Source organism: Cibotium barometz, chromosome 45, assembly GCF_041138505.1.
Source record: "Cibotium barometz isolate CiBa-2024 chromosome 45, ASM4113850v1, whole genome shotgun sequence".
Classification (NCBI taxonomy): domain Eukaryota; kingdom Viridiplantae; phylum Streptophyta; class Polypodiopsida; order Cyatheales; family Cibotiaceae; genus Cibotium; species Cibotium barometz.
Window position 1 is genome coordinate 36,307,799 of NC_141090.1, and position 26,277 is coordinate 36,334,075.

General features: G+C 40.3%; 2 protein-coding genes across 2 annotated transcripts; both read right to left on the bottom strand.

The window, feature by feature from the left end:
• Positions 1 to 2,200: 2,200 nt before the first annotated feature.
• On the bottom strand, positions 2,201 to 5,522 carry LOC147612700 (E3 ubiquitin-protein ligase RHF2A-like). The gene is made up of 7 exons (XM_086783267.1): positions 5,233 to 5,522; positions 4,183 to 4,229; positions 4,005 to 4,067; positions 3,806 to 3,902; positions 3,371 to 3,708; positions 3,149 to 3,259; positions 2,201 to 3,048 (listed from the first exon to the last, which is right to left on the bottom strand). The coding sequence occupies exons 1-7, from the start codon at positions 5,458 to 5,460 to the stop codon at positions 2,712 to 2,714; spliced, it is 1,221 nt and encodes a 406-aa protein (XP_086639393.1). The 5' UTR covers positions 5,461 to 5,522; the 3' UTR covers positions 2,201 to 2,711.
• Positions 5,523 to 15,294: 9,772 nt separating this feature from the next.
• Positions 15,295 to 24,524, bottom strand: LOC147612701 (cyclin-dependent kinase F-4-like). The gene is made up of 18 exons (XM_086783270.1): positions 24,115 to 24,524; positions 23,214 to 23,648; positions 23,057 to 23,135; positions 22,874 to 22,942; positions 22,706 to 22,795; positions 22,410 to 22,548; positions 22,206 to 22,308; positions 22,055 to 22,107; positions 21,880 to 21,946; positions 21,605 to 21,713; positions 21,415 to 21,480; positions 21,163 to 21,231; positions 16,715 to 16,793; positions 16,460 to 16,585; positions 16,338 to 16,375; positions 16,109 to 16,184; positions 15,933 to 16,026; positions 15,295 to 15,843 (listed from the first exon to the last, which is right to left on the bottom strand). Exons 2-18 carry the CDS (start codon positions 23,219 to 23,221, stop codon positions 15,669 to 15,671), a joined length of 1,440 nt encoding a protein of 479 aa, XP_086639396.1. The 5' UTR covers positions 23,222 to 23,648; positions 24,115 to 24,524; the 3' UTR covers positions 15,295 to 15,668.
• Between the last annotated feature and the right edge of the window lie 1,753 nt (positions 24,525 to 26,277).

The window sequence follows — 26,277 nt, forward strand, 5'->3', positions numbered from 1 at the left end:
TTAAAGTTTTGTGATGTGGAAGATCTGACTTCTTATGAGTGTTCTCTTGTAAGCACCATGCATTGTAACCTCTTACAATATCTACACTTGTTGTGATGTGGAAGAGCTGACTTCTTATGGTGTTCTCTTGTAAGCACCATGCATTGTAACCTCTTACAATATCTACACTTGTTGTTCAAGAAGCTTCCAAATATTATTTCATAGAGTTCCTTCTAAATTCTACAATACATGTAGCACATGCAAAAAGGCTCAACATTCTCAAAAGTATATATTATGTCACTCTCAACCCCGTAAGAAGAATGAGAGTAGTGGCACCTTTTTGTGATTTTTTTAATAAAATGGTAGAAATTTAATAAAGAGCACCTACTCCAATTGAGTCCACTTCTCACCATCTCAAAAAACTACTCAAAGATTGAAAAGAAACTTATTGAGCAAAGTCAAAGATGCTCATGGAAGAAGCTAGAATAAAGATCATATAATACTACTTCTTTGACCAAAAAGGATCCATTGAAAAGTGTTACTGGAAAAAGCTATGGATGCTCAAAGATGCTCATGGAAGAAGCTAGAATAAAGATCATATAATACTACTTCTTCGACCGAAAGGATCCAATGAAAAGTGTTATTGGAAAAAGCTATGGATGCTTGCCTCTTTTGCTTGTTGCTCTTAAAGTGGGAAATGTCTATTTTGAAACCCAAGCTTGAGCCTTGCAACATGCTTCATAGCTTTAATTGTCATTTTGAAAAAAAAAATTTATGTAGAGTTTCTTAAAAAAAGTTCACAAGCCCAAGCTGTTTCATAAAAATTCTTTAGAGTGTGAAAACTGTGTTTTTTTTTACAACAAAAAAGATTAAAAACCAAAATTAGCTATGGCCATAAACAAAGGTTTCAAAACCTTTCTTGCTTAAGTTTGATGAACAAAGCATGGAACAAATTTATGTTATAAATTACATAAATTACTTGTGACATATGAATAGGACTTAAGAGGAAAGTTTAACAAAGATGCTTAGCTCTAAGGTGCCTTAGACAATAAAACATATTTATATTGTTAAACATGATGTGAATATTTACCAATATATTTAAGGAAGACCATCTGATAGGACCTTTGTCGAAATCATGAAGTTTGTTTAGATTTTCCTTAGCGATAAAACTAAGTCTTTGAAAATCTTTATATAAAAGAATTTCCAACATGTCCAAGGGTAAAGCAAAGAGGAGGGTTACAAGACAAGGCAACAAGGACCTTTAAGGTCCTTAAAAAAGGCTACTTGTTACACTTAAAGAACATGGTGTCCCTATCCGGTCAATTCCCAATCCATCGTGAAGTTGCCACTTCTGCGCAATCTAGGTCAGACCAATCCTCAACATTGACAATAGTGTGCAATCAAGTGCTTGTGACTTCTCGCTACTCAACTTGTCCTCACACAAAGTGCCTTTCATAAAACCACCTAATAAGCCATTGCTCCTAAATAGACTCCTCAAGATAAGAGGAATACAACAGTAAGCATACAAGGAAGTGAACCCTTAAAATTTGAAGTTCAATCAATAGAGTAACTCAGAAAGTAATATGATTTGAATCAACAAAAGAGTCTATAAAGGCAGGTGAAACAAAAAAACAAAAAAAAGCAGCAGCAAAATGCAATCTTAGCGCCATGAGAAAAGCATTGAGTTCTGCAAAAGTGTGTTTAAATAGTGGCTTGTGAATCAAACCGTGCAGCATATTCCCATAGTGGAATGAACAGGGAAAAGAAAATAAGATAAAATAGCCCCAATTCTACCAATTCTGCCAAAAATGCCAATTTATACCTGAAAACACTTAGTGCCCCAAATCCAATCAAAATGTTCGAAAAACAGGTATCAGTAGCTTGGTGTCTAAATTCTAATCACAGCCAGATAAGCGCATTCCACCACTGGTATTAAGGAAGATTACAGTTGGATCCTGATGCCAACCAAAATAAATCATTTAATTTCAGAGCACTATAATTTATCCATCTCTTAACATATCAGATAGGTCAGAACCATCAGCATAACACCAGTGCACCACCTGACTACCAATGAAAAGAACCTAACTAACCTGACATTTGTCTTCACACATCTAGCACTCAGCAAGCGAGCGTACGCGCGAGAGAGCGAGAGAGAGAGAGAGAGAGAGAGAGAGAGAGAGATTAATCTGGCTGCAAAATGTGACTATAAATGCCGACCCTGAGAAGTAAAATGAGATTATACATATCAAAGCTGTAATAATATTATCTGAACAACCTTCTACTGAAAGGAGGTACAGGCATATTTACATCAAACCAACTTGGTAATATCTGAAGATGATGTACACATAATCTAGGACTGAGACCCAGCAATACCAGCCATATGCACATAGCATGGAGAAACACAACACCAGAAGATCGAACCTGAGAGCGAGACTTTCTCAGCAAGACACCTTCTAAAACTGACAAAGAAAAGATCCAGCAGCACTGCTTCACCAGTTTGTGATGTGATTCCACAGTTCTGCCTTGCCCTGTCCTTCAGCACTGGTCTTCTTCATACTCCATGCAAACGATAAAAAGTAGCTCCTTTGAACAGGTCCCTGGCAGCAGGAATCCATATTTCTTCAACACAACACGCCACAAGAGCCTCATTCATGAACTGAAGCCCAATTTTGCATTGTCATTTTTCTGCTTCATCTGTGAATGCTTTCTAACAACTTCTGGGTGGTTTCTATCTAAACGGTTTCAGTCAGTGGCTGTAGCAAAGCTCTGCTTGTTCCTTGTCCCTCCAAATGGTTGTTGGTAGTGCACCCAGTTCCAGAATGTGCTTCTGACGTGCTGCTGATTTCAGGCCCTCTCGCGTCATTCAACAAAGACGTACCACTCGAGGTGGTCGGTACTTCAACTTCTCCTCTCTTTTTCCCACTTGATTCAGGAGATATCCTCTCTAAAACTCGAGCCACACCCGCACTCATATCCCGAGCGTGGGCTCCGAGGTCAGACATCCTGTTTTCTTGTGTTCGCAACCTCTCCCTAAAGCCTTTGGTTGTTCTGTTAAAAGTTTCCTTGTACCTGCACAAGAAGGGAATCAAAAATACACCCATGCTGACATGAAGGTGCAGGGCCTGGCTGCATTGCACTCTCACATAACCACATGCACACACCCACCCACCTGGATGACGCCGCAGTAAAGCGTGACTTCAAGGACTCTGATATAGAAAGAATTTCAGAGAATGCTGATCTTTGCTGATTTTCTTCCATATTCTCCGGATCTGTGCTGTATCTGTTGGTGAGAGCATACAATTACTTCTTGTCTCCACCAGCCCAAACAACGAAAAAGAATTGTTGAAAGGAATACAAACATCAAAAGTCTGTCCACACATCACATACATACCTGTCCAGCCTTCCAGCATATGTTCCTGTCCTATTGGTGGCACGAGCTCGAAGAGGATCACTCAAGCTGCCAGCTGGCTGCAGCACCGACTGCTCACGAGCAGAACCGACTGCACTAAAAGGAGTAAAATTTCCACCCATGGCAACACGACTGTCTGCTGCCAAGGATACCTGTGTCGGATGTGTTGTAGGCACCACCACAAGTTGTGGGTGATCCTGCCTGCTTGACGACCTGTTGCGCAAAGACTCGCGCCTTGCAAACTGATGAGCTCTAGCAGCCACAGCCAAATGATGCATAACCCTTTGCTCAAAATCGGAATCATCGGTAAAAACTGGGACCTATACACATTGAGGTAGCCGTATATTTATTACAAAAATACTGCTTCAAGATATTGCTGAAAATTAATAACTTGCAGGGAAAATTACAATAGCATACCTGATGGGTCTCAAACCCGCCAACTGAATTTCGAAGCAAGACTGAAGGCGACGAAGCAGCAGACCTCTCCTGCTCCACAGCAACCAAGAGCTCTTGGCTGGCATAGAATTGGTTAATATGGCAAGCTTAACAGGTCTTTCTTTAATCTTTCTTAAGATAACACAGTCATGATGTCTTCAATCAAAGTTCTAGCCATTACCTGCTAGGATCATTTAAGCTGAGGGGCTGCCAACACATTGGGCACTCTTTGCTCCTCTGTGCCCTGATCGACACGTCGGCAAGTCAAGGGCGGGGCACAAGGCAATGAAGTAAACAAAAAGATCCAACACTTTTTAACAGTAAATTGTGGTAACTTGGGACATGGGCAGCATAATTACCATTCTAGGATGCACTGAAGATGATATCCATGTTTACAAGAAGTGACCTACAGATCACGAAAAACAAAGTTCAGTTTTAGATTTATCCCTAAGGACCCTGCCTGGCTGCGTAGGTGAGGACACCAACATGTACTCTACACAAGCAATGGTATCATACAAAGCTGTGTCCTAATCTACTAGCACACTCTTGTATATACAAGTTTAAGGTCCTAATCTACAGATGTATAATGTAATCAAAATGAAGCAAAGCTCCATTCAACGTCTGTTTCCTTTACCAACAGTCACCACATTGATGAGTGATCTGACTTGCAGATATGGGTGTGGACGTCACACAAGAAATGAAACTATTCTTCTGCTTTATAGATCTCGATCCTGCGCCACGTATTGAATAGAAAAGCTTGGGCTGCGACATGCTCTAAGGCTGTAGAAAGAGAAGCAGGGCAGGGGAAACATAAAAAGCAATGAAGGGTAGAAAGTGGTTTTTATTATTATCAGGGATTGTGGAGGCTGGCGGTGCAGCTGTAGAGGCCCGTCAGGGCTGCACATCCAACTCCCTGCTGATTACAGGCAAGGGTGTACCGGTCAGCAAGGGTCAACCGTGCAAGATAGACAGGCAATCTTGCCCTTCCAACTCCCTAACAATGTAGTGAGGGGTCCTCCTTTGCGCATTCTATCATCCTGTCGATGTTAATTGCGATTGCTTTATCTGTGATGTTTTTTCTGATTTTCTGATCCGCAGTTTGTGGGTAAAGGCGCACCTTGGGCTTCAGGCTTTCACCGTTAGCTCATGACCCTAAAAAAACGAGGCGCAATGCTACAGCCCTAACCGGGACCAGGGGATGAGCAGCAGAGACAAGATCTAAAAACCTCAAGTTACCGCAAAACAAAAAACCTAGCCCTAGCTAAGATCAAAGCACAAAAACCCGAACCCTAACTGTAATACATAATCAAAACCTAACTATGATCATAGAAACCTAACCGATAAACGAATGAGCAGAAAAATTAAACCCTAACATAAGGCTAAATGAAATCGGAACGCAAAACCCTAACCGTGATAGGGTTGCTGTCGCAGAAGAGGTCGAGGCAGATGCTGCAGGAATCCTCGCAGGCCTCCTGCACTCCGCCCTCAACAAAGGCAGCCGCAGAAGAGAGGAGAGACTCCAAGGTATTCATAGCTCCCTTTGCTTTACCGGCTTCCTTCGCAGATAACACCATTGCAATGAATAAAACACAATGTATATACACACATTCTACATATACATACATCCACACATGCATACATATATATGTATGTAACGTGAAAGTGCACACTGCAGGTGCTAAAACCGTGAAAGTGCAGGCCATGAGAGTTAATTTCGTGACAGAGATTTCTATGAGAAGGAAATCCGTGATTTGGATTTCCGTGAGAAGGAAATCCGTGAGGTTTAGTTTCGTGAGAGTCAGTTACGTGAGACGAAAATCCCTGAGATGGATTTTCGTGAGACGGAAATCCGTGAGTTATTTTCATGAGATGGATTTCCGTGAGACGAAAATCTGCGAGAGTTATTTTTGTGCACGAGAAAATGTACTTCAACATTAAATAACCCTCAAAAATATTAAATTCTTGAGAAAAAGAATTATCATGATTTTTTAATTTTTTGAGAAAAAGAATTATCATAATTTTTCCAAATTTTTCTAAATTTTATAGGGCCTCAAAATACGATAATTTTGAATTCCACCAAACCTATCTTATGGCATTCCAAACCTATATTTTTCTAGAAATTTTTTAGCAATTAGATTTGCCAAAATACCATTGATATTTTAAAAATACCGATTTCTAAGATTTCTAAAAATAATTTCTAGAATATTCCTTATTTTTCCTGAGAATCCCATTGTTCACGAAATTTCCAATTCAGCCCGACAATTCTCAAATCCAATGAGAATTTACAATTTTAATGGATTTTATAATTTTTTGGGTCAAAAAATATATATTTTAAAAGAATTTGAATGGTCACGGGCGCCCGAATGGATACACCACATGCCAAACACCAACCCCATATTTTTCAGAAATTTAAAATAACCTTTGTCTAATTTTCCACTAATTTTTAAGAAATTTTTAAAAAATTTAATTAACCCCGAACACATTAGAATATGAACGGTCAAAATTTTTTGGAATTCCAATGGTTTTCTCGAAATACAGAAAGCCAACAATTTCGGAAAAATGAAAAGACAAAAAAAAATTACAATGTGAAAGGTCAAAAGTTTCGGGAATCCGAAAGGTCAAAAGATTTTTCGGAATTCGAAAAGCCAAAAGGTTTCCCAGGAATGCGGAAAGCCAAGAGTTTCCAAGAAAATAAAATTTCAAAAAAATTTCAGAGAACTTTTTATATCAAATTTCAAAAAAAAATTCTTGCTTTTTTTCAAGCTTTTTTGAAAAGCTTTCAAAAGCTTTTGAAAAGTTTTTTTAATAATAATAAAAAAATCTTTAAAAAAATAAAATTTAAATAAAAACTTTTAAGGCTTAAAGCTTTGAAAAAAAAATTGTAATGGGGAAGCAATTTTTGGCCGCCTACAGCAAAACCCCCCTCCCCTCCCCCCCCTCCCCCCGCTGTGCGGCGCTGTGCAACAAGAGAGAGATGGAGGAGGAGGCTCCCCTCTCCTCTCACCTCTCTTCTACCCTACTTCTCTCAACCAAAAAAAAATTCTTTCTCTCTCTACCCCCCTCCTTCTCTGTAATCAGAGAGAAGAATTAAGATTTAATTAAATCAAGCTTAATAATAATTAAAAATTAATTATAATTAGTGTTTAATAAAATTGTACCTATTAAGAGACGTTCACACGTGGGAGAGGAATAAAGAAAGAAAAATCAGAATTGAAAGGCGAAGAGGGTCCCACGTACACGGGAGAGCATTCCATGCAACATGCTACCCCCTACTACATTTCAGCAGAAAATCGGTAGAAATTTGATAGCATACCTGGGGAAAAACCCGCAAAAATGTATAAAAATTTACATTTTTAACCATCAAAATGCTCAAAAAATTTCTAAAAAATTAGGAAAAAATTCCTAAAAATTATAAAAAATCAAAGAAATCATTCTACCAAAAATATCCACAATAAAATATGTGGTGTTTAGGCAAAAATTTCCACTAATACTTATTTTAAACCACAAAAAAAAAAAAATTAGGTAAAAATTTTCATTAATACTTATTTTAAACCACAAAAAATAGAAAAAAATAGCATTAAACTCACAGAATTCCCCCGCAACGTCGATTCGTCCATTGAAAAGAAGAAACGCACATTCCAACCGCCATATTGATGATCCACGTCCAAATCATCAACACAAAACAATAAAATAATATTTTTATTTAGTAAATATTAAAATTTACTTCAAAAAATACTAAAAATTATAATAAGAAAGAAAAAATAACAACAATTAACTAGAGATTGCTTTGATACCACTGTTAAAACCCTAAGATCTATCTAGATAATTGTTATGTATAAAAATGCATAAATTAGGTATAATCTCATCCACAAGACCACCCTCGAGCCCAAGGGATGCACACATGAATTATAATGAAGTACATCATACCTTTACCTTGATGTCCCATACCATTAAGAGGTATAACTCCAATCCAATAGCATACGTCCATTGCTTGAAATGGCCCCCTTTTATATGACAAGGTACACCCTTGGGCTTGTACATCAATGTGGGATAATTCCCTTTGCTCATGTGGCTTCATGCTAGACTTTGCTCTTGTTTAGCTACTCATTCTCACTCCCTACCTCATTCTTGTGCTCAATGACACCACATTTCTCAACATTTCATTGATCTAAACCTACATCTTGCAAGATTTATGTGACCCCCCATAGGCACAATAAGATATCATCCTTAAAAGGGGATGGATGGTGGTCTCACTAATTGCATACTTACCTAGTGAAGAAGAATCGCGACACTCAATCTCCTCCATGGAATGGTTACGATACCCTTGGTGAATGAGGATGTCCCAAACCTTTCAACATCCCAAACCTTATCATCCAATCACACATCATCACTTTAGGTGACCCCCAACACTCAACACTCCTCTTGCCTCGATACATCGGCCACCCCCCTCTAACCATAGTGGAGATCCAAAACATCATTGATAGAGATGAATAACACCCCCCCAAGTAGTATCAACCACAATAATGGACCCTCGGAGAGGTCACTAAAAAGGAGTGGGGGTACCTTAGAGACCAAGGCAAGTTTGACACCAACTTGCAGCCACCTTTTGGTCAAAAGCCTACCTACGAGCACAAACATACCAAACAGGGACCTCAAGTAATAGTGTTATACTCTTTACTCTCAAACCTTGTTGGATCCTAGTCACAAGGTACTAGAAGCTCAAGGCTTCTACAAAACCCTTCTGCTTGGGTACCAAAAACCACACCATCTACACCACCACAAACCCCTAAGTTAGAAAGAGTTATGCAATAGCCCCACTACCAAATGCCACCTAGTAGATGAAACTTTAATGGATCCCAATGAAGTTGTTAGAAACTCATGACCTTTATAAAGGGAACCCTTCCATTTGGGTTCCAAAATCAAAGAAAAACATGCCACATTGTGTCTACAAACACACCCTAGAATGTTATATCCAAGTGGGTGTGGAGACCAAAAGCTATGCCTCTAACATCACCCCCAAAGTTTAAGTAGGATCGGAGAGCAGTGGTTTAGCCCTTGACTCACATGCCAACACCAATAATGAAGAAGTTAGAAGAAACCATGGAAGTTTCAACAAGTCCATGTGCAGCGGGGCCATTGCACCCTTGTCAACCAATCAAAGAGGAGTCACCCTTCAGCAGGTCTCCTAAAGAGTTTCATAGAGACTCCCTCGGCACCACAAAGTGTCTTTACAACACCCTATGCACCATAACACAACACCAACTTGCTAAGTGGAAGTCAAAGTTAAGACAAGCACACACCAACACATGCCAAGGGTGCTGGCATCCAAGCTTTCGTTGTATGGGGGCAAGCACTCTCTGCCTCCTTCTCTCCTTGAGCCCACATGATAATCTAGAACTTTAAACCCTGATTGTATATATGTAACATAGACATATCTACCAAGAATAGGTAAAGAACCTAAAAACCAAAACAAAACAAGAAAACAACAAAAAACTAAAACAACCACATGTGCACATACACATTTACACACACTTCATGAGCACACACACACACACACTCTCTCTCTTCAATGATGATATTAAAATAAAGACTTACAGGTTTGTTGAAGTATTTCATTAACACATATAAGTCTTGTATTGATGTCATATGCTCTATTATTGTGACTATATGATTTACAAATTTGTAGATTGTAAATTAAAAATGAGAAAACATTAAAGTCGTACAAAGAGATTATGAAAGATGTTGCAGTTTTTCCATCGTGTAATAAAAAGGCATGCACTTGCTTTAGGGTTTCCATTATCACACGGTGAGGTAACTTGAAGCAAATACTTACAAATTTACATCTCCATAAAGACCAAGAATTGAATTCATGAAATATGATGCTTTTTATTCAATATCGGATTGATATTAAGCTCTAGTGGCTCCTAAAATAAAAGATATTGAATAAGGGACATTGTCATTATAGGAAATTCTTTTTCATAGAGAAAGAGAGAGAGGGGGAGCATCTTTCATGATAAGGGAACAAGAAACCTTGATAGTATCAAAGGGGACACCATTGAACCAATGTCTTAATTTATCTTCTGTTTGCATCTCTAATGTAAGTTGAGAACGTAGGATCCACTATCCAAACTTATCTTTGGATGTCATTTGGCTTCTCTACATTAAGAGAGTTTAACAAAAAAAGAAAGTTTTATAAAGAATTCCTTTGGAATACTATTCTAGACTATCATGAAGGGCCTAGTGTATACCTTAAAGAGAGAGAAATGATTGCATCATTGATCTCCCTTCTTCTATCTCTTAGAATTACCACGTCTTTAGCTTTGGAAGTCAATATTCCCCTCATATTCCCTCTCTTTGGGCAGACATGATCACACATTGAAGCCTCAAGACATCAACAAGTGTGATTGTTCATTGTTTGCATCCAATGTGATTACTCTATGTTGTGTTTCTTGATTCTTTTTTGTTCTACTAGTTTCTGATTTTAAATCACCTGCCTTTTTTTGTTTGCATCCAATGTGATTACTCTATGTTGTGTTTCTTGATTCTTTTTTGTTCTACTAGTTTCTAATTTTAAATCAGCTGTCTTTTTTGTATTAACATCATGGGTTAGTTCTTGAAGCTTTATCCCACCATCACATGTTTTCATGCTTGGAGGAGTTTTTTTATTAGTCCAATCCTCCTTAGAATCAATTTATTGTGAATCTATAACGCACTCTCCTTAGAGAGTGAATATCTTTATACGAAAGTGCAATCCTATGAGCATATGCACCAAATATATAACTATCTTACAAAAACTTGATGAAAAACTCTTCTAAAGCCTCTTGCAAACATCAAGAGCTTCTCTCTGCCACCATCACATGTTTCCTACTTGGAGGAGTGTTTTTATCAATCCGGTCCTCCTCCTTCAATCTTTATCCCACCATCACATGTTTTCTTGCTTGGATGAGTTTTTTTATCAATCCAATCCTCCTTAGAATCAATTTATTGTGAATCTATAATGCACTCTCCTTATAGAGTGAATATCTTTATACAAAAGTGTAATCCTATGAGCATGTGCAGCCAATATATAACTATCTTGCAAAAACTCGATGAAAAACTCTTATAAAGCCTCTTGCAAACAAGCAAGAGCTTCTCTCTACCACCTGAAAGCTTGTAAGGTCTTATGTTTTTCACATATGCTCCTGCATAATCTTTGAAAACGTCGCTTCTATTCGTAAGTGCCTTCTATGCTTTTTTGATGTCTTTAAGCATTGATACTTTTGTGAAAACCATCGGGCCCTTCCATGCTTCCTTAGAAGACCTATAGATTTTTCCTTCATAGGCACATGTTCTACCTTTACACTTGCTGCCTTAGCAACAAGACCTATTCTTGTCCCCACTTTTCTTTGTCATCTTTGTTCTTGCCATTTGAGAAATACACGCGCTGGGTGGCTACCAACAATCTTGCACATAGTGTGGAGGTGTCTAGAGATGCAACTATTGTAGGAAGGAGCTGGAGGTCCGCTTCTGAGAGAAGGATAGGCAAGGGATGGTGGCCTCGGTCGGCGCTCCTTCAGCCCTCATATTGCATGGTGGGGTACCTTGAGAGGTTTGTGGAAATTCAACCCCTCTCTCAAGGGCTTTCAATGCCCTAAAACCCTAGCTAATGCAAGATTTATGTCATAGATGTGGAAAAATGTAAAAATAAATTACTTGATGTTGGACATTTGTATGTAGAGATATTGTTGTAACTCGTAGACATTACCAATGATGGTGGAGACATTGTGCCAATGTTGCATATGGAGTCACTATTACCAATGGTATCATTATTGGGAATCTAGAGAATACAAAAGAAGAAGAAGCATAAAGCTAAATCTAGGAGTGTTTAAATAGGTTCACCTATCCCCGAAACTAAGAGATAAGTGTTTTTCCTTGAAAAAATAGCCTCGTTGTCTAAAAAAACTATTTCTAATTAGAAATTGGAAAAGTTCACTGATAATCAATGTCCTAATATGATTTTTCTGCAAGCTTTCCGTTACAAGCTATGGTTTTAGGAGAGGAAATGTTCATTTTTTTCTTCATAACCCTCTTAAATCCTTTGTTTTATTGCTTGTAAATATCAACATATGCTCTTGAGACAATCCAAGCTTTATGATATATGCCTTGGGCATCGTTGGTTGTGAATGTCTTGCTCACTTCATGCATCTTATCTCTTGTTATATCTTTTGACATTGCTTTAAACTTCTTGTCTTGATGAAGAGCTTATCTTGGCCTGCCAAAGCATGTATCATTGGGTCTTGCCTTCGAGACGCAAATGCAACTTTCCATTGTGGGTGCGCTAGCTCATCCGTTACTATCCTCACTCCATTGTCACACTGAAATACTTCTTGCTAAAGAAGTAAAGGGAGATCTTTCAATGCCTAGATGGAGGCAAGAAGAGATAGTCCTTTGCGATGGTTCTCTCTCACAAAAAGCAGTGAAAGAAGAAGCTACTGGAAGAGGGAAACCTTTAATTAAACCTATTCAAGCAAGCATCCATCTAGCAAACGTGAATTCAAAAGCATACAAGCAAGCAAGAAGAGAAAAGAAGGAGAGCTCACAAGTAAACTATTGCAAGGGAATGATTGTGTATTGTTTATTGTAAAAAATGACTTATATACAAATAACTAGTTTTCAGACTAGGCCAGTCAAACTTAAAAAAATAGTACAGCCTCTATTACTAGCATTAGGTAACTATATACACTAAGTCCATAGACTTTTTCTATTTAATATTATGCACATAGTAAGGCTACTTTTTATGTTTCAATGCCATCTTACACAAGTAAGTGCTCATTTGTGCGGGTGAGATGGCAAAGTGCCTTTCGGTAGTAGGTCCGACGGTCAAAACCATGTTAACTAATGGAGTGGTTAACATAAGGCCTGCATGCATCCTATTGATAATTACACAAATTGGTCTCTTCACAACACATTATAGGCAAGCTCCAATTAAAAAAATTATTTGTAGTGCGAGTACTAGATTGATCTCTTCAACAAGCTATGAGAAAGCCCCAATAACAAAAAATCAATCTAGTGTGAATACTAGATTGATCTCTTCAACAAGCTATGAACAAGCCCAATAACAAAAAAATCATTCACAATATAAGTACTTTGCCCAATAACAAAAAATCATTCATCATATGAGTGCTTTGAGAATGTGATCAATAGTGTTATTTTAATACTACTATGTTATGATTAAAGCGGATCAATCACATGTATGCAACACAATTAGCATAGTTCGTATATAAGTGGCAATCCAAGGTTTGTTGGGTTTCATGAAACTATTATTATAGAAGAATAATGGCTTGCCTTGATTGGACTTTGAAGATTTGGCATATGATCTAACCAGTTTGGAGAGATAAAAACAAACTGTTTTATTTAGTTCTTCCCAAAGATCCATCATACAGAGTTTCTTCATCATGAATATCTCCTCATGTGTTGTAACAAGAGGTGTATTTTTTCATGCCAAGTATCTGACTTCAAAATTGTGATTTTCTTCAAGTTGATTGCCTTTTCAAATGACCTCGATGGCATAGATTTGCATCATATTTGGACTATGTATCGAGATTGTGATTTTCTTCAAGTTGATTGTCTTTTCAAATGACCTCGATGGCATAGATTTGCATCATATTTGGACTATGTATCGAGATATCCCCCATCATCCATGTTGGCCCTAGGTGGTTTGTTTGAGTTAATTGATGTACAAAAAGATGTGACTCAACCATGGGTTGTCCCACTAGTACATGCAAACTAAAAACTCAAATTTTTATGTCAACTTACATAAATTTATTTTAGGCAAAGATTCAATATTTTATTTCAATACAATTCTATTTATGGTATTAGCTCAAATTCATTAATTTACAAGTTGTCTATCTTACATCCACCCAATCTCTTATTTCCCAATGCTAATACAACCATTTTTCTTCCTCAGCATATTGAACACAAGTCCATTTGACATCCCTCCACAATCATCAATGTTTATTAGTACCAATGTCCATTCCACTAGCATATCACAAGCCTCTTGTGATAGATCAATTGAATCCTAAACTATAATGTTGCACCATAAATTTTCCCTAATTTTTAATAAATGAATTGAATTCCAAATTGTAAGGTTTCACCACATTAATTTCCTAATTCTTGTGCCCATGTCTGTGTACACACACTAGGGATACTCTAAATTTTGTGTGTAACTAACCCTTTTTTTGTTTTTGAAGAGTTTCAACCACTTCCAAAGCTTATAAGCACTTGATCATTCAAGCTTTTTCCTCTTAATGTTGAGTTGGGGATTTGTGGACCTTGCATTCAACCTTTCAACTCTATGCTTTCAAAAGCTATTTCGGCACCAAAACATGATAAACACTAGAGCCTCTTTTTCTTTAAACATTCCCCATTTTAAATGATTCGCGCTTGGTTGTAATGTCAACCACCCAATCCCATTGAAATGTTATTTTAATCCTCCTATCCCCTTCTTAATGACTGCAATGATTACTAAATCATTCTTGTTTGGGTGATAATAGGGTTGTTGCCTTTAACAATGATTGTATGAAAATATTGTCAAGTATGGGTATAACTTTGCAAAACCCAAGGGCCACATCCTATTAACTGGGGGGTCAAGAGCCCTTGGTAGACTAAAATGTAAGCACTTCAAAGAAAAAAGAGAGGACCAAAGCTAACACTAAGTTCTTGCTATCTATGTGAGCATGCATGACCTTAAAAAAAGGGAAGCTCAACATTGGCCATTAGATCCAATCTATGGTAACTTGTTCATTACTTTATGTTGCTTCTCATCCGGTGCTTCTAAAAATGGTGCTCATAGCAAATCAAAATTTATCAGCCTCTGCAGTTTCTGACAAGGAATGATGCATCAATGCTCTTCAATAGAGGTAACACCTTGATGGGTTAAAGCCTTTAATGTGTCATTTTTTTAACACCAAGCCTTTCAGGCAAGCCAAATATATGAATGATTCAATCAGAAGATGTTTGAAAGCACCGAAGACTGAGTCACATAATGACATTCAACCATGGTTAAGAACAGAATAGCTCAAGCAGGATAAAATATTTAGATCTTCATCAAAGAAAGGCATACAAGGAAACAGCTATATACAGTAAGTCCATGCAAAAAATGTAAGGACTGTTATTAAAGTTTAGCTCTCAAGCCAATGTAGCACAAAAATAGCTTCGGGTGTGCTGAATTAAACATGCATAACCTTTGAAGCTCACATTTCCAACATACAAGGCAGCATCTGGCATTGTTATTTCCTTGGGAAGGACTCTGAAAAATCTATAGCAAATGTTTGGGTCTTTCCACCCTCCTACATCACCTTTATGCTTTCCCTTTTTTCTCCTCCCGAGGCGTGAAATTTATTCTAGCATATGAGGTGTAGATTCCTTTTAATGAACTTACCTATATATAGTCATTAACAAGCCAAAAACTTCTCCAGCTGAAGAGAGCAAGGTTTATTTTCTAATGGATTCATAAATCATATAGAAACATACAAAAAGAAGTCTTCAGTGCTACAGAAAGCAGTCCCTCCCTCTTTCCCTACAACCATGGTAGACCTGTGATTTGATATATAATTTTCTAACTGAGTAGAATTGAAAGTCCAAATTGTAGCCTGTCCATGACCATAAGCAAGATTCATCACATGATCCCATGTCAGATTCAATGACTTATAGAAAGAACATCCAGAGCTTCAAAGAGATGGCATTTCAACCTACTCAGACATGAAATCCTCCAAACAAATGTAGTGAGTTAACACAGTTCAACTAAGTCCAGCCAAGGTAACAATAAACCAACCAAGACGTTAGTGCCGGTGCATGATGTTAGCAACTAATAATCGTTCGAAGATGCAGAACTAACACAGTTATCAAGCCAGTGGATGCCAGCAGGCACAAGCCCATGACGCAAGCCTGCAGGGGGCCCAAATAGACCTTGTATGCTTGGTTGCAAAGTAGAAAAGGTGACAGCAGTGGGGGTCACTGCCACTGCTGCCTGCATCTTCTGCCTGTTTTCAAAGGAGAGCAAACAGTCAGACACTTGATAAGGTATTCTCTATGATTAACTCGCACTGACAAGAGACTATAAATGTGATACCTGTTTGCAGTGCAGGCAGCTGGCAAAGAGGCCTTCACAGGAACAGCGGCAGGAAATGCTCTTGGGATCATGTGTGGAGAGATCACTGCGACAGCTGAGGGAGGAGAGAAAGAGTGAGCATGGAAAACATGCAGTACCAGCACATTATCAAAGAAGTCTTGTGCCTCACAACAGACCTTGTAGATTTGCAGGTTGGTGTGCTTCAGACTGGATAGTAGAGGCATCATTGGCAACTAATAACTGCTTACTTCCCTGCTTACATGAGTGTACTGAGGGTCAGGGAGTTGCAACACATGTGCTTCTTGTCATCTAGCAACAAGACTATTACACACGCACAGCTGCAGAAATGACTAAAGAGACGCCTCAGAAAACTTCATGCAAAATACAGATATGATACCATCTTACCTGCTTGATAGCTCCAATAATTCCAACCCTATCCATCCCTATGAAACCAAATGATTACACTTTCATGAGCCCAAAATTAGATTCATAAAAATGTTTGCATATCTACCATTCATACCGCAGACCTGACACTATTGGATGTCGCTTTTTGGGAGCACTCCAGCCAACAGACAACTCTGTATTCGGCAAGTGGTCTACCCCTTCTGCAGCAATGGCTCCATTATCATTCCAAGGATATGCATGTTGTGTCCCTGTAATCAAACAGAATCACTGTGTGTTCTGAGCCTACACTACCATCATTACCAATTTACATATACATCATTATCATATCGTAACAAGCATTTCAAGAAGAAAAAGACAGTAGAGTTCAATCAACTTACAAGAAAAATTATCAGCATGGCATGTCTTAATATGTGGATATATCCTCGTAGACATGGACAAGACATCATGACTTTGCACCTGTTGCATAAGCGGTTGAAAAACATATCACCCTCTACTTATCGTGCAATACGATGACACCGATCACTCCTGATGAAAAATGCTAAGACCATCAACTAAAGCATAAACTATGAACTTAGACATTGCAACTCATGACATCAGCACCGATAATGTCAGCGAGATGACTCCTGTGAGTAAATAGGCAAATGTGAATAGTGGATGTAGTCATCAACTGGCTGTAAATGATGTGGATGAATAGAGACGTGATGAGTGTTGCAGGAAGGATGAGAGATCATGAAAAATATGTGGTCACCAAAGCATGATGTGCAAGCTTGACTTGAAGCCTAAATTATATTGTATGATCAAGTAGATCATGAAAAATATTTGGTCATCAATGCATGACTTGCAAGCTTGACTCGAAGCATTAATTATATTGTATGATGAAGTCATGTTCTAGGACACAACATAATAAGCAACAGAGATCTTCAACCCCAAAGAGCTTCTCAATGATTGCTCAGGCAGCCAAGGCTGGCAAAGTTGGTTGGAGTGGCAACAAAGGTGGTGGCATTTCCACTTGAGGAAATTGCAAGACGACTCCCACTGTCTAGTAGGTTTTGCCGCTCCTACTGCTGGCAATGCAGGCAAGTGCAGTGGTTGTCTAGCTGCAGGCAATGCTTGCGCTACTGGTTGATTTTTCCACCACCACTAGGCATAGGTCCTGGGGGCATATGTCAAAAGTGCGCAGCAGAAAGCGTGAGACATAGGCACAGAGAGAAAGAAAACGAATCTGCATAATGAAGAAGCAGCAATGATACAATCAGCCTTGTGCAAGGGGTGGTCCCCGTAAGTGAGGGCATGATGAGCAACTCCCCTGAGGGAGGACCCGGGCCTGGAAATCCCTGTCAAGGTAAGTACAAATGAGAAGGAGGCAAGCCTTATATAGCTCCAAAATAAGCTGGCCGACTTGCTCTAGAAAAGACTCATGACTAGACAAAAATAAACACGTGAATAATGGGTGGCCAACCCTACAACCAAGGGCCCTGAACAAAGGGAAAAATAAGGTGTTGCCCGAGATAAATCTGGGCACCCCTGATACACAACTTGGGCACACCAGGAGATGAATAATGCTAACACCCCCTCTCAAATCCTGGGAGAGAAACCGGTCCAAGGAGCTGGAAAAGGAACCTCCAAAGCAAGTCGAGAAGTTGATCTGCTCCCGCCTCTGCCATGTACTCCAAGAAACTTCTCCCAATCCAGAAGTCCAACAAAATCCAAAAATGAACCACCAAATGTCCATATCTCCAACCCAATCTGTATCACACCAATCCACACAATGTGCTCCCTCTACCTCCAAGAAAAAATATGCTCCTTAGAGAACACCGCCAAACTGTCTCCTTGTTGGCACCCCCTCTAGACACCCTAGAGGCCCACAATGTCAACATCAGCCTTGGTACCCAAGCCTCCAACTCTGAGCTTGTTGGGCACCAATCTCCAGATACAAGGTTTCCGGATCTCCATGTATCCCTCGGTCCAATAATGCCTCTCTGTCCTGCTAACACTCCAAGTGGAAGAAACATACCTCCAACACTGTAGCTGACAATCCTACTAGCACCTGACCTTTAAAACCTGTATCCATAACTCGTCGTCGCGTGATGGGACTACTACTCACACACCCCTATGAGTCACCCAATCACATGGCAACACCCCCTGAGCTCTTTGGTGTTAACTATGGCACTGAGCTCAAGAAAGCTCTCCTGCCAAAACCTGACACCCCCAGCTGGCAAGCTCCCAACCAACTAGTCACGTGTCCCTGTGGAACCGAACATCCACAACTCATCATCCCAAAGCACAATCTGATGTAAATCATCTCCTCCAAACTGCTACTCCACTGGTACCTACCTATACCCAATGAACCTGTACACCTGCCATGCATCCTGTTCCCATCCTGCAACTGAGCAAGTACCTGTGAACCTCGACAACAGCTCTCGTCACCAAGTGACCTAGCCTGCCTCTGCATGAATGCCGATATCAACCTGTACACCAAGCTCCCAAATCAATGCTCATCCTAGGGATGAAGACTCCTGTGCCTGTACCTGTAATCCAGAAGGCCATCTGCCTGGGGAATAGGAGTGGCTCACCTTGCCAAGTAACCACATCCCCCTCTCAAGGTGAACACCCTGAGAACCTAAAGGAAACACCTGTACACCAGTAAGACTATGCTGAACTAGCACAAACTCATAGACCCCCTCTGCTGTCGAGAAAGGACTAACTGTCTTCCATACACACCTCGAGGATGTGAATCCAAGTGTGCACCCATGAGTTTGAAAACTCTGACAAAGCAAAGATTAGCCGACCAACGGCTCAAGGCCATGTGGGAAGGCACCATTCGTGAAAAGAACACCTACCTCCACTGCCTCCAGAAATGCAGATGAGATAATGCAAAAAACGCTGCTGTAAAAAGCCGGCAGCACGTGTACCAAGAAGAAAAGAGGGAAGAGGAAAACACAGCACCTTCAGCACCTCCTCTGGGGGAAAACGCAGCCATGCTGCCCAGCATCTCCTTTGGAGAAAGAATGCAGCTACGCTGCCCAGCACCTCCTCCTTTGGAAGAAAACGCAGCCATGCTGCCCAGCACCCCCTCTGGAGAAAAACGCAGCCATGCTGCCCAGCATCTCCTCTGAAGAAAAACGCAGCCAGGCTGCCCACCTCTAGAGAAAAACGCAGCCATACTGGCTGCTCTTCACCTGCTCACAAGGGCAGAAAACGCAGCCTTGAGGGTACCTCCTCTGGCTGCCCCAAACAAGACCACAACGCTCCCTCCTCCTCTGCAACCAGCAGTATCAAAAACGCAGAAATCTTCTCTCAGAAAAAAAACGCCAAAATACCTTCTGTAGAAGAGCTTCAACCCGGTGCTCTGATACCATGTCAAAAGTGCGCACAGCGGAAAGCGTGAGACATAGGCACAGAGAGAAAGAAAACGAATCTGCATAATGAAGAAGAAGTAATGATACAATCAGCCTTGTGCAAGGGGTGGTCCCTGTAACTGAGGGCATGATGAGCAACTCCCCTGAGGGAGGACCTGGGCCTGGAAGCCCCTGTCAAGGTGAGTACAAATGAGAAGGAGACAACCCTTATATAGCTTCAAAATAAGCTGGCCGACTTGCTCCAAAAGAAAAGACTCACGACTGGACAAAAAAATAAACATGTGAATAATGGGTGGCCAACCCTACAACCAAGGGCCCTGAACAGAGGGAAAAATAAGGTGTTGCCCGGGATACATCTGGGCACCCCTGATACACAACTTGGGCACACTACCAGGAGATGAATAATGCTAACACAATACACTGTGAGTGTGAAGTGGCATTGCCCAAGGATTAGTCACTTGGGCATGTGGTGCATCCACCAATTTAGAATTTTGGGTATGATTAAAGTTGACATTGGAGTTTTCATTTTCAATGATATCACAGGCACTTTCAGTTTGGTGTAAACAGTAGTGCATGAGAAAATAAACCTTGGGAAGGATGTCAGCCCTAGGCCCATCACTTGACAGACTCCCCTAGATTCTTCCCTTCACCTTTGAAAGACCTGGCTGAGCCTTGTGGTGTGCCTCCTTGACATCAAGGAGGGGTTCCTTGGTGACTCTAAGATTGCATCGGGTACAACTCATGATTTTCTAGATGATAGTTAAGAGAATATCATCACATATATTACTTCTTTTCTTGCTCTTAAAAAATGAATTTGATAGTAAAGTTTGAGTTTACAATATTCTTTGCTTAAAATAGTATCTGATGCATCTCAAGACTTTATGACATCATTGAGGGGTTCCTTGGCGGGTCTAAGATTGCATCAGGTACAACTCATGATTTCTGGATTACCACAAAGCACCTGACAAAGCCGGCCCCAGTGCATTGTTCTAACTCAACAGTGCACATGTCAAGTTATGCATAGATCTGTACCTGCACTATTGGCTTAGGTGTGTGTGTAAAGACCCTTGATTTTAAAGGGGGTGTGTGCATGTGTAAAGACCCTTGATTTTATCTCTAGAGTCTAATACCATCAAAACATGTGTTAAGATTAAATTGCTTACTCAATTTACTTCCGAATGTGAAAGTATTAGATAAGAGTTCGAATACTAAACCACACCCTTTTCCTTGGATGGGGAGAGGTCCGAGAGGATGAAGGACCAGCAGGTAAGGGTGAGTATTATGTCTCTAAAGTGCTTTAGTCCCTACTCTTTATGCATATTCTTTCTGCTTTAGAACGTTGCTTGAGTCCTAAATGTGTGAGCACACTTCCTACTGTTTCCAAGGGAGCTGCATTGCAAAAAAATCAAAAGAAACAGGTAAATAATGACAGCCCGTACACCATAGAAAAGAGTAACAAACTGAACCTTGATAAACGGATGCTGAAGGACCATAGCTGCAGTGGGTCTTTTCTCTGGATCCCATGTGCACAAGGCCTGCAGAAAAAACAATGACATTTCCATATGAGTGTGCAACAACAATCAATACAGCTTGGGATCACTCTCATACATGATCTCACCAAAAGATAGCAACAAGCATTGCAATAATCAATAGACATCCTGAGCCCGTTCAAAAAATAAAAAAGAAAAAAGAAAAAAAAAACTCAACCCAAACGGTACCAGTATAAGGTCAATTGCATCCGAGCTTGCAGTTGGTATCAGCATAGATAGATTACTTGCAGAAAACTGCATTAACACAGAAGCTACCATCAACACCAATGCTAACTCAATCTCAATAACAAACTCTATAAGCTGATACAATGTAATCCTGCGCTCATACATGCTGTATGTACAGTGCCCAAGGCCAAACCTGAGGGAATCGAAGGTTCATGGAAGCGGCAAGTTCCATGCCTTGAGGCCATGTCTGGTGATTTGGCGTACCAATCACATTGCAAATTTTGAAAATTTCATCCAGCTCACTGAAAAACCACCCACTAAGTTAGCCTCAACTTTAAGTTTCCCTACTCAAGACCCCATCCCAGAGCCAATTATAGACCCAGTGAGGGAACCTCAGAGTTTGCCCAAGGCCTCAGATCTATCAACCTAAAAAATACTTCTTGCTAAAAGAAGACCAGATGGTTCAACCTTTCCCCCGGAAAAAGGGGTTGAAGATTGAAAAGCTCTGCCATTATTGCTCCCATTGCCCACATGTCTGCACAATTTCGTGTTAACTCTGCAAGCTTGTCCGACTGTGGTTATAAAAAACGAGCAACACAATCAAAAAATTCCAATCACAAAAGCGATGGGAATCAAAGAGTACCAATAGCAGGACCATAAGAGCGCGCCTGAAGTAGTACTTCCGGTGCTCGATACCTTCAAAATACATCGACAATGGTAACATATAATGGTTGGTGGAAAGACAATCTAAAACCAAACTCCTCCCATACATACATACAGATACAAAATATTACCATCGAGTGGAAACATAGTCAGTGTATGGTGGCTTGGAGTGAACTTCCCGAGCCAATCCAAAATCTGCAACTTTGATGAGGTCCCCTGTAACCAGCACGTTTTCTGAAGACAAAAAACACATACAAAGTGGTTCAGAAATTTGTACAACAGTGCCGCAATTAACCTCCACATCTGCAAACCATGTACAGAGGAAGAAAAATCACCTGGCTTCAAATCCCGGTGAAAATACCCATTTTTATGCATGTACTCCAATGCTTGGAATATCTGGAGACACCAGTTCCTTATTTTCAATTCTGATAAAGGTTTGTCATGATCTTTCATGACTTGATACAAGTTGAACTCCTGATTCACCCATCAACACCAAATAAATAACACATCAGGAAACAGAATGAGCACGAATAACACCAAAACAATGGTGAGCGATCATTCGGCCCATCAAACCCAATGAAAATAGTCAAACATGAGCACTGAGTCTGAGAAGAAGACCGTTGATATATACCATGTATTCAAAGATGAAAAACAGCTCATTGTTCTCCCTAATAACCTCCTTAAGTCTCACAATGTGTGGATGATTCAACTTCTGCAAAGACTGCATCAGATATAAAAGTTTAAAAAGAGGGGGGAAACAACAAGAAAAATGGACTCGCATATGCAATGTTGCACATACCTTTACCTCCCGCAAGCTCATGCATTCCTCCCATGAATAATACTTCCTCTTCATTTTTTTGATAGCAACCTGGCCATAGAAAATAGGTACAACAGTAAACTTGAAACACCCCAGTCTCGGCACCAAGATTTGCCACAACAGCCCCTAGAATCAGAGCATAGAAGGTGAAAAGCATAAACTTACAATTTCATTGTTATGGATGTTAAGTGCTTTCCACACACTCCCATATGTGCCATCCCCCAGCAGCTTGATAACTTTATAACTGTTTAAACAGTTCCGTCAACTGCCAGGTCATTCAATCCGGAATGCCAAAAAAAAGACATGCATTGGAGAACCTTACCGATGCATGATGACCACTAAGTGACCAGGAAAGGCCTTTAATCATATATCACTAAAAAACATGTTTTTGAAATGACAAAGATCCACTGTTTTCAAGTCAAGGTGTCCGCTGCGAATTTCATCGCAATCTGCTCCTGGCATGTAAGCATAAAGAAGGCTGTCTTGTGTCCTAGTGAAGAGGCTAAAAGAAGAGGCATGTTTGAACTCTGGACCCAAAGGCTCATCAGACTCTATGATGAAGATCGTCATCATCCTGCAGCCTGCTGCTGCAAGAACTCGCCTTCATCCACTAACCTCCACCAATTCAGGCCTTCCGAGAAACATAGATGTCCTCACAAGGACTTGCAAGGCCAAGCCATGAGGATATAGGGCCTCCATTTGTTCACAATGTGGCATCTTCCTGGAAATCGTACTGTGCCGTGCCGCACAAACCACCCTGCCAATGACAAGAATGTGAATGGAGAAAGACTTGATATGCAATCCTGAAGACCTATGACACCAAATTTAAACCCTGAGATTATCATTTCTTTAGCACATCCGAAAACCTCCGAACAATTCTTTGCAGATAATGCACTCAAAATAGAACTATGTTAAGGTGTCATCGCCCAAATTGTTGGCTAGTTGCCCTCATTGTTGAAAAAACTACATTTTAAGAGTGGATGACTTAGAGACCTCAAATCTGCAGATTGTCAGATGTATGAAAGTTATATATAGCCACAAAAAGTCAAGAAACCCTTTTGAGAATAAGCGTAGCAGAGGTTAATTATGCCCTAAATTGTGCACAGATGTTGATTGAATGCTACAGATAGATAATAACCCGTTAAAACAAATTCCTTTTGTAATGTTAGGGTCATCTCGAGTTTATAGTTACAGAAAAGAAATGTAGATTTTGTTAGGATTACCTCTTCGGAGAGCGAACAAAACAGTAGAAGATATGAACTCCTTCAAAGACGATGTTGCTGTTTATTCTGTCAAGGAGCTCTGATGGTGCACAAGGTATTTGTTTTCAGCTCTTGAGAATTAGGGAAGGGGACGACGCGCCATCGCTAGAACAGATCGCGGGGTGGAAGTGTGCCCGGAGAGGGGGGGGCAGGAAATCCCTCTTAACCTGATTCTTTCTCTGCGAGATCAAAGCAACATTGTAAATGCAGAACCATGGCAAAGCTCCCTCGCTCTGCCGCGCGCGCGCGCGCCCGCTCGCTCGCTCGGTCGCTCTCTCTCTCTCTCTCGCTCTCTGCGGAAGCAAGAAAAGAACAAAAGAACCGTGGAAGAGGCATATCAGAATTATTATTATTAATTCTAATAACCATTATTTGTTGTTATCTTATTATTCTTTACCATCGTGGTAGCGTAAGAAGGCCGGAGAAAAGTGTGCAATCTGAGTGCGCCACATGGAAGCAATTAATTAGCTGATAAAAAAGACGCTGTGCTCAAAAAAAGCACTGCGCCACATGGAAGGATGTAATTGGTTGATAAAAAAAGACTCCGGGCTGCAGCGCAGGATTCTCTGCCGCCCATGGCCTCCACTAAAGCCCTTGGGCTACCCCCACTGAGCAGGAGCAGCTAGTCGATGGTGCACGTACCGTCCCTACTGGCGGATGCGGCTTGCCAAGGAGCTAGCTAGTTGTGGCATCCCAAGGACTCGTCCTCTTTCTGCCGAGAAGCTGGCTGAAAATGTGGTAGATCCATGGGTGTGGAGAGGGTGGAGGGGCGGGGTGACACTGGGAAAGAAGGAATTGGAAAGGTCCAGGGGTGGAGAGGAAGGAGAGGTGGTCTAGAAGTGCTGCGAGTAGTAGAAGCTATGGATGTGTTTGGGATCGGGCTAGTGAAATCCACCCTAGATGGCTTTGCTAAGGAGTGAATGGAGGTAAGAGCTCATGTAAGGCTATGGCTTACCGTGGAGCATGTGTGAGCATGGGGTGTGGAGAGGGTAGAGGGGTGGGGTGACAGTGGGGCTGAGTGGTAGAACCTATGGATGTGTGCGGGGCTAAGTCCTAGGTCTGCACCTGATTGGTCGTGCAAATGAAGAGGGTGTGGTATCTAGGGTTTGGTGAGGTGAAGAAGAGAGAGCAGTAGTAGGTGGACACAATATGGAGGCGGTAGCAATGGGTTTTGTCCAAGTAAGGAGTTGCAACCGGAATCTTATTCTAGGAATTGATTGTGGAAAGATAGAGAATTAATTCAATCATAAAAACCATTGCTTGTAAGCTTCAACTAAATCAAAGCAATTGAAAAATTAAACACTTAAACAAAAAGACTTAGCTTCAAAAAGACCATATTGGGTGCAATCTTCCCCCCTCCTGTGCGTGGCCTCTCCCCACACAAGAGTATTTCTTTATTAGCTTTCCTTTTCACCAAAATTAGGCCATAGCCCCCAAAATACAAGATAGTGCTTTTTAGAGAGCACGGCACTCTTCTTTAACAAAAATAGAGTGTCAAATTGGGACTAGGGTAAAGCCATAGGCTTTAATAAATTCCACAAAAATAAATGTATCTTTCCTAAAGTTCAAAATGGAAAAATCATTTAATAAGGTTACAAGCTACTATGCTTGCCAAAAATGAAATGTGATGATCCAAGACATTTCTTCCAAAGTAAACTCTTCAATTCCCATAGTCTTCATCACCTGAAAATATAAGCCCAATTAATTATTAAATTAATCCCACAAATATTAAACAGGCACAAATCATCACCAACTCATGACTACCAGGCGTAAGTACCCCAGGAATCACCCTGCCATACAAACCTAACTGAAATAATCATAGGTGGCCTCAAACATACGTCATATACCGCACGTATTAATATTTATAGTGGTGTCACCCACGATATTAACCTAGCCGGCATGACGCAAGAGTAATCTAGGCGTCCCCAAATTACTCAAGAGGGGATAAATAATATTTTTATAGAGGACTTAAAATATATTCTCATGACATCCCTCTTGCTTGAGTTTGCAATTGTCCTCAATTGCGGATTTGCTGGGTTTGAAAAGAATGAAGAATTTCAGGGTAAACTCGGAAAAATTTCTCAGGCATCCATTTAGCATCTTCTTGTGGATGATTTTTAAAAG